The sequence below is a fragment of the Falco cherrug genome, chromosome 7 (genome assembly GCF_023634085.1).
Source record: "Falco cherrug isolate bFalChe1 chromosome 7, bFalChe1.pri, whole genome shotgun sequence".
Taxonomy (NCBI): Eukaryota; Metazoa; Chordata; class Aves; order Falconiformes; family Falconidae; genus Falco; species Falco cherrug.
Genome location: NC_073703.1, coordinates 56,191,564 through 56,200,655, shown reverse-complemented (window position 1 = coordinate 56,200,655; position 9,092 = coordinate 56,191,564). Strand labels below are relative to the sequence as shown.

At 43.3% G+C, this 9,092-nt stretch overlaps 1 protein-coding gene across 8 annotated transcripts in view; it reads right to left on the bottom strand.

The window, feature by feature from the left end:
- Positions 1 to 9,092, bottom strand: part of MEIS2 (Meis homeobox 2) — a 175,136-nt gene that overhangs the window by 6,283 nt on the left and 159,761 nt on the right. For 6 of the 8 annotated variants that reach the window (XM_055716904.1, XM_055716903.1, XM_055716908.1 and 3 more), the window contains one exon: positions 280 to 338. In XM_055716904.1, the coding sequence (XP_055572879.1) occupies positions 280 to 338 (59 nt within the window). Of the gene's footprint in view, positions 1 to 275; positions 339 to 9,092 lie in introns of all 8 variants that reach the window. The other 2 variants (XM_055716905.1, XM_055716909.1) reach the window with 1 other exon arrangement.

Here is a 9,092-nt window from a genome sequence, read left to right as displayed (position 1 = left end):
AGTCAAACAAACTGCTTGTGGCACTACTACTTGTACCCAATTACCAATTCAGAGAGAAAATAAAAAGCAGTTTCAGTAGAGTCAGGGTGGGAAATCTCCAATTAGCACCAATTAGCGAAGTTGCTTCCTACAGCGGAATTCTGGGGACATAAGAAAAAAAATAATCTCCCAGAATGCCTGGTTGGAGCATTTATTTACCAGGTGATGGGACTCCCGAAGAATAACTTGATGAGGATTTGCGCCTGTGGGACTTGAATACAGATACTACTTGGAACTTGCCTGCTCGATTTGACTGGTCAATCATAGGCTGTACTATTCTTCTTCTGGCATTAATAAACCTGCAACAGAATACAAAGAATAGAAGTCCTTTCATCAGCTTGCCTCTGTGTTTTGAGAACACCTCTGCTTTAAAACTGACGGGATTTTAGCATGGTGTGGCAACGTGTTTTGCTTCATGTTGCTTTTTAAAAGAGTATAATTTCACTTTAAAGGATTTTCCTCTAAGTGCTCAGAAATCGTAACCGGTAACACGCTTATCTTACTAGCCAGCTTAAAGCTGGATTTGCCAGAAGGCTTTGAACGAGCAAATGCGACCGAAAACTTGTGTTAAAAGACAATTGTTTCTTTAACTTCTCCGAGTGGCTTGGAACCTGGTTAAAGTTCACAGGCTGGGAGACTTTTTTTTTCTGTTTCCATCCTAGGGATCCAGCTACCCTTGCAGCTGGCCATAAATGAGGACCAGGCTTTGCCACTCCATGCTTTCACAAGGTATCGTTAGGTCAGCAAAGCCATCAATTAGGCTGTCTGAAGTTTTATCACCAGCGCAGCAGCAATAAGTGCCGGCCCAGAAAGACTTCTGCTCTTCTGCAACTCCTGCAGTTGGAGCCTGTAAAGGCGGGGGTCGTTTGGAGGTCAGTGCCAGCTGGGGGCCACCTCTGCGGCCGAGCGGGGACACTCCGTGCAAGGCGACCGCCCGCCCTAAACCCAGGCACCTTTCAACTCGTTAGAAACCCCCAGTTGCAGGTACATGTGGTTAATATTAGGCCCAAAATAACCTTTTTTTTTCATCTCAAACTGGGGCGGTTGCCGCGGCTTTTGAGCACTGGTAAAGGCAGTTAGTTGGCTGTGGAGCCTGGATTTAATTTTGCTGGTAATCCAAAAATAAGTGCTTGCATATTTCTTATTAGCTTAATGCGCAGCGATCCACATCGGCACAAGCTAAGCCAAATTAATTTCCCTAAAATAATTTTAAAACTTGCCTCTTCACAGAAATTCTTTCAAAACAGGGTAATTTTCTATCACTCAGGAGCCACACTTGGTTTTTTCTCCCCTCTTTGTGTTTGAGAACACTTTGGAGCCTTCGTGCAGGTTTTGTGTGCTATTTCACAGCTCAGGCTTTCGGCTGGTGACCCTTAAGGAGTGCTAATGAAGTCGAATACTAGTGTTTAATCCTCTTCAGAAATACTAACATGCCCATCATCCAAAACAGCCTCCAAATAATTGCCATTGGGCCCGATCCAACGCCTAGTGAAGTCTTTCAGTCACTTAGCTGAAAACTAAGTTCATCTGCTCATTTAGTAAATTGCTAGCCTTTATAGAGCATCAACTCCACAAGGCTTTTTGTCGCTTCCCTCCCTCCCTCCCAACCCCTGGTTAAATTCCTCCGCAGATAATAAAAGACAGCGGCACACCTTCGATTACATCTTCCGTAATCACAGTCGTGGAAATTTCATTAGACAGATGCATAAATGTTACAAGTAGCACTAAAGGGCTCTTTTGCATCTTTCTGTTTACATCTAAAAGACATTCTTTATTCTTTAAGAAAAGTATAATTCAGTTGTCAGAAATGTCATCCTGCCTCAGAATTAATCATGACTTCAGGTATTAAAATAAAAACTCAGACACAGTCGATGTACTTGTTTATTCCCTTCTGACTGTGGCACAGCGAAGGCATCTCCTACCCCAGCGCTGTGATTTTGAGGCACGTTTCCATCCTCAAAGACAAAGGTCCCCGATAGGACTTAATTTGCTGAGCTACTTTCCAGTAATGTTACCGCGCTGACCAAATGGAGCCTGACCTGAACCTCCTCCATCCAGCGTGCCTTTTATCAGCTAAAGTTAAGGCCAATAGAGATTAACAGGAAAGCCTGATAAGACTGTTTTCTCTCCTCCTATGAGCTTCTAATGGTGTATACAGATGGCAAGGTTTTAAAGAATGGAATGAACGCTTATTTAGGCCTGTAAAAAATCACAGACAACAGAAACACCCCCACACACGCACACACTTTCCGTCTTACTAACCCTTTTTCTTCAATCAGGCCACTCTTCAGGGAAACCAAATTGCTTTTTCGTTTTTTGTTTAAAACCCAACCACTTTTATTATTTACATCTGGTGGTCCCCTTATTTATGTCCCTCTCCACTTCCCTGCACACACACCCCAGCTCACAGGGCTGCGAAGCATTATGGGCCTTGGCTCTCAGCGGGAGAACTCGACACTGTCTTCAAACAAATAATTAAGGGGAAGGTTAAAGGTTCACCCAGAGGTCATATCTTTGGATACTCCTCAGAAAGTTTACATTAGTAAAAAATGGGTGCCCTCTGAAGTGTTCTTTCAATGGGCTCACACAACAAGGCAGAGCATTAAGAAAATTCTAAGTCCTGAAGCGTTTCAGGTGACAACTGCTTTACCTCCCTGAGCATGCAGATTGGGATACTCCACTCCAGCCTCACATAGCTGACAGCCACCACAGAGTAAGACTTTTGGGACAGGTGCTGAAAACCCAGTCTTTTCCTGCCATTCACTCCCAAAAGAGCTTGGCCTGATTTTATTCCACTGATGTGAATAAAGCCATCCTTTCACTGTGAACTCTGCATAGAGGCAATTCACCAGATGTTTTGGAAATGGAAATTAAAGCTCTAATAGTGAGTGACCAGATTTGTTTCCACACACACAAAAAAATAGTTAAAAAACTGATTTGTGCAGTAAGACTTGCAAAAAATAGCGCTTGGTTTTGATTTCTGATTTCATTATTTCTCCATTTTTCTTTTGCACGTATGCATAACTGCAGGTGCAAATGATGTCCTCTAGACCAGCAACACTTTGTCTGAAGAGAAGATACACTGTCATACACTTAGAAAGATACAGGAGCACAGAGGTTTTTAGGCATGCAGATCTTTTTGAAATTCCATCTCTATGGCTCCTCTGAAAAATCCTGTCCATATACGGCATCAGTTATACCCCCTCAATGGGTATGTCTGAAAAATTACATATGAAATTATTTGTATTTGCAAAATTGCAGGTGCAAAACAGGCACACATTTCAGGTGCAGCTAAAAATCAGATCCTAGTTTCATTAGCAGTAGCTACATCACTTAATGCATCAGCACAATTGGTAGACAAGGGCACAGAACACAGTGTTTGTGGATTTTTATTTATTCTTTATACTGCCCCATAAATATGCAGAGTGCATAATAGAGACATAGAAACCACAGTCCCTGCCCTAGCCCTTACATTTTTTGAGGGCTTTTTTTGAATCCTTCAGGGAGCCATCTCCAGGGCCAAAGTAAAGCAAAATACAGTCTTTTGCACAGCACTTCAGTTCATGCGTTGCAGAAACACCGTGACGTTATTTTGGCACAAATGTCTCCAAAAGACACTAAGAGACAGGTGAAAAAGAGAACCCCAATGTCACTATTTCCAGCATCATTTGGAACCCTATAAAAGAAGAATTCACAGCTCTGCCCCTGATGCTAATTCCCTGCCATGCTTATACCCTTCATCCAGGGGCCAAAGATTGGATGGCCTGAAAAGATGAGTAAAATCTATCAACACGACTTTCTTTGTTACTCTTCTGTTAATAGTACTTCATATCATTTGGATGATAGCAGCAGTTAGATGACCCAATGAAGCTCAGTCTTACTCCACCCCATGCCCCACAAGCACACGGTCCAAGAGAACTTGGGGTATGCACAGACAGACTCCAGGCAGAGCCTGGGGCAGAGGAGAGACACCTTCTCCCTGTTTGTGAAGGGTAACTGAGACAGAAGGAGATTAAGTGACAAGGCCAAAGTCATACAAGAGATCTTTGGCAGAGCTACACACCCAACATAGATTTTCTCAGTCCTCTTTCAGCGCTCCTACAATCTGCTATCCATATGCTATCTTTCCTTTGTTCCCCCAGCTTAGCAGCCAGGCACACTGGCAGGGGACTGCAGAGAGAGCTCACATTGCCACTGTTTGTGCCTTACCTGCTGTGTAGATAAAGAGGGGTCATCAGCCTCCAGGGCTGTGAGGCAATACCTTCACAAACTCTACATTCATATGGTACTTGGTCCTCGTTCCAGAATGATAAATGAGGTGTGTAATGTTGAGAAATACATGTCATTGACATAGTACGTTTAATGAAAATCTCACTTCCAGCATTTTGCAAATGACAGATTACTCACCTCGCTTATTCAAACAATAGCCATTTGAATTAAAAGGAGGGGTTTTGCATCTTGTGTTTTTCTTTAATTGCTACTGAAAGCAGCCATATGTATTTCCTATAGTGAGAGCCTGTCTTTCTCACACAAGTAGTTCTGGTAACTTTTGTGGGGCAATTTATGAAAGCACAATGAACAAGATTTGGCTCAAAATGCACAACAAAATGGACTTTTAAAAGCAGTAATTTAATTTTTATCTGCTTCCAGCAAAAAACAGTAGAGCAGTAAAGGTATACTAGTGAATATGCAGCGTAGTCTGGTGATTTGGTAGCCCTACTCCTAATTGGTTGCTACCGTTGCTAATTAGCATGACAATATAATCTAAATATATGCATTTAATTGAATCTCTCCAAATAGAGCCTTGGTTTTCTTTGTCCAAAATGAACTGTATTCTGTATTTTATAGGAAGTCCTGTAATTAATTTTCTTTATATATTTATCATATTATATCTCAAGTCATATAAAATGATGCTAAATTCACATTTACATAATATATTTTATTTTTATAGATAACAACACAGAAAGATATTTCTGCAAAGTGCAAAAGAGATTAAGTAGCAAATAGAGATCTTTCTTAGTCTGCTTGTTCAAATCTGTTACATTAAAAAAAAATTTGTTGTTGTTGCCACTGTCTTTTTTAGACAGTGCGTCTTTTTTAGTGGTACGTGTGTTTCAAAACACTGTGACCACTCATTAACAGAATCTGAGTAAGATTAGTTCTTGAAATGAACTGTTAGTGGCTGTACTGGTTAGTAATCAGAATCAGAAATATCTCCAGCCTTATTGTACGGCTATCATGGAAAATTCACTTTAAGTATGTAGGGTCACAACATGTCTCAGGAAGATGAAGTGCATGGAAGCTTAGGAAACTACACTTCATCCCCAACTTGGGGTCTAATCTGAACTGAAGCAGAGAGTAGTATTTAATTCCAGTCACTTGTCGATGTGTCTAATATCTTCTGTGAGATGAACTGGTGCAAAACTGAATCACTCTCCTGCAGCAGAGGAAAGAAACTCCTTCTGAGAAACTGAGGAACAACACGGAGCCACCATGTACAACTCAAAACTTTTCAGTATCAGTCTTCAATCTCAATTTCTACTTAAAATATCCATCCAGAAAACAAGGTGTTAAAATATTGCATTTATTTAACAAACTAGCCACTGCATGTTGCAATGGGTACTCTATTATTTATGTGAAAAACAGAGAAATAAACAAATTTGTGAGACAAGTTCACAATCAGTTCTCTGAAAGGATTAATGACAAGGAAAGTTTTGACTCAATTTAGATTTTAGCGCAAGAAGACACTTCTGCTCTTTTGTTTTAAAAGAACAAAGATACTGAACGAACACCATCAGAGGCTTAGTTATAGAAATGGTAAAAATAAAAGTAACAACAATAACAATAATGTAGGGTTAAAATTGTGTATTTTCTGTCATGTGAATATAAAGCCTAATTTTCAAAATTTTTAGATACCCAGAGGAAGAGACTAGCAAGATTTTTCAAAAACCTGCCAAATGTAAATGAGAAGTTTGGCTTTTATTAAACGTAGGTAAATAGGAGCTGAGCTTGATAAATAAATGGGGTTTAAGCACCTGCCTCAATATTTTGCTGAGTCAGACCCTAAGAATGCATTCTAAAAAATAATCCAAATGTTTTCACCTTGGATGGGAAAGTAAATCTTTGCCCAAATGGTATTTCAGTATTTGGACTATGAACATGTCAGTGTTTAGCTCAAGAGTACACACTACACTGACCCCTTGTTGCCCAAGAATGCCCTAATTTGGAAGGGAAAATAGCCAATGAAATATTATATCTAATTCACAAAAAATGTTTTCATAAGTAACCTAGAAAATTGCTTCTTTCCCAGGCTGAAAGAATTATTTCAGAAGTCTTGAGCAGATCAGAGCAGTCTGAAAGAATGCATTAGAAAAGACTAATTTGCAGAAACACTTTTATCAATATACACCCTCCCCGCCTTTCCAGCAGTCTTTGTCTATCACCCAAACTTTTATCTGAGCAAGTAAAACCTAATTATCTTAGTTTATTTAACTTCTCCCTCCAATATGTATTCTAAACTGACAGAATTAGGTTTAAGTGTCCTTCAGTATGTGTGTGTACAAAAATAGTTGAAAAAGCCCTTGTTTATGCTTCACTGAATCTATGCCGCACCTGGTTACCAACTCTTATTTGCAGCATTCCTTATAGGAAATTTAAAAAGCTGAGTTAGTCACCTGGAAATGAGCCATCTAAATAAAGCTTCCCTAAGTCATGAATATTGAGAAATGGAATCACTTACACCGTTGGTTTTGAGAGGGAGAGGGAGGGACAGGCAGGTTTATTCCCTGACAAAACTCCACATAGTTTTGGACAGCCTTGTTAGAGAAGGGGGGGCGGGGGCTGTTTAAACTGACTTTCTTAAGCCAATTTAGACATCTCACATCTGTCAAAGGTGTGATTCAGAGGACATAAGTCAGCAGCCACGTTTGGTGAAAGCTCCAGAAGATGACAGAGAGCAACTACGCTGGGTGCCTGAGGCAGCCCGAGGCAGGCGCTAACCGTCCTGAGGACCTCTGCCGCATCTTGTATGTTTACGTTGGAGCTCCTAAACGTGCATTGCGCCACTCAGAGCTGCCAATTGTTGGAAATCATGAATTTGCCTGTCCCATAACTGTGAGGCTGTCCTAAAAAATCGGAAATTTAAACAGCACTCTTCTTGGTGTTTACTTTGTGAGATTTTTCAGTCATTGCGCCACATTTTTAAACAGCGCTTCTCAGCCACAAAATCTAGAAACTTACATGAAAAGATTCCCACGTAACCATAGTCTCCTGGAGCCAGGACCTCGAGTTAACATGAAATAACTTGAGCCTTGCGATAAAATCATGAGAATTGGCAAGACGGGCATCTATTCACCTCAGAGAAAATCTGCCTCGTTAAACACATAACTCTTGGTTACCAGGTTACTACCTCTTGGGAGCGCGGGGCAATGCTTTGGCTCTGCCAAGGGAGGACCTGGTGCCTCACGGGGCGCACCCGCACTGCAGCCCAAGCCCCAGGGAGCTGCCCTGCCTTTGCACCTGAGACGGGGGCTTCTGTTGGGACCCCTTCCCTACAATGAAGGCAGACATCCAGGAGGCCCCAGGCACAGCCAGGGTGCCCTGGTTCTCCCCATCAACCCGGAGGCCCCATGGCCACCTGGCTCCCCTGCCGGCCCCGTGCCTCGCAGCTTCCACCGGCCTCGCCACCACCCCAGGGCCGTGCGGGCCCAGCGCCAAGGCCCAAGCCAGCCTGCGCTTGGGGTCGGTGCCCGGTAACGGCGGCAAGGCAAGAGCTGCCGCTCCCTGCTGCAAAACCGAGCTCGCCCCGAGCCCCAGCCTGCGGTGGCCCCAGGTGAGGCCTCCCGCTGTGCAGCAGGGCGCCATGAGGTGGGGCCAGAGCACCGCTGCCGGCCGGGGGTGCCGCTGCCCCCGGGGCGCCAGGTAGCCCTGCGGCCGCGCTGGAGCGTTCCGCGGGGCGAGCGGGGGGACTGCGCCGCGCTGGGCAGCCGGGGCGCCGCGGGGCGCCGCTGCGAAGGAGAGCGGGCGAGAGCGGGTCCGGCTGGGGGGCTGCGGGGGACCAGGCGCCGCTGCCCCGCGCCCGCCCGGGCCGCGGGTGGACACGGCCCCCGCGGAGCCCCGGGGAAGGCAGTGCAGCGCCGCGTTCCCGCCGGGCGCCTGGCGGCAGCGGCGCCTGGCAGCGCGGCCAGGCACACCTGCAGCCGCCCAGCGCCCACCGGCCCGGCTGGTTCTCTTTCCTGAGCGCCATCAGGTTATTCATAGACGGCTGTTCATCATGCACCGTAAAAATGATCTTTTAAAGATACTTGAAAGGAAGGGAGGAGACAAACAGACATCCTTAGCTATTCATACCTTCAGATAAAATGCAAAGTCAATAGACATAAGCTGTAGTATATAACCTCATCCCATACTTGATTTATGGCAGATGGGAATCAACTAGAAACCGAATCACTTTGAAATTTTTACTACGGACATTAAAATTCCAGGTTTGTATACATACGTCTTGCGGAGATGCTAAATACAATTTTAGCTAATTTGGCATGCACTTTGATTTGCTAGCACTTAGACATCCATGTTAAAGGTAGATAACAGATCTCCTATAAAATTTTAAGCAACTCATGCATTTAAAGATGTGTTAATTTATCATCTTAAACTCATAGGAAAAGATTTTCAAAACCGATGAGGGTCCAGCAGTCTTGAAAACACAAGCAGCTTATCCAACTTCTTACACAGGAGTTGAGGGGTCTCAAGTAACTTTCTTTTTTTTAAAGTGTAGTTTTCAAATAATATCACACTGAAGTATTTTTCACATCTTATTAACTGTTTCATATTATTTTTTTTTAGCCGATTCTAAATCGGCCCAAAAAGGAGAGTTGTCAACAAATTCAACATCTGTTCAACTTCCCTGATCAAATTAGTTTAAGGCACTAATTCTCCTTCTTACTTTTCAGTGGAAACTACCTAAGTAGCAACTTGCCAAAAATGCAGAAAGGTGTTTAGCAATTACGTACTGGGTATATTTGAAGAGATCAAGGTGCACTCACATGTCCTGTGCT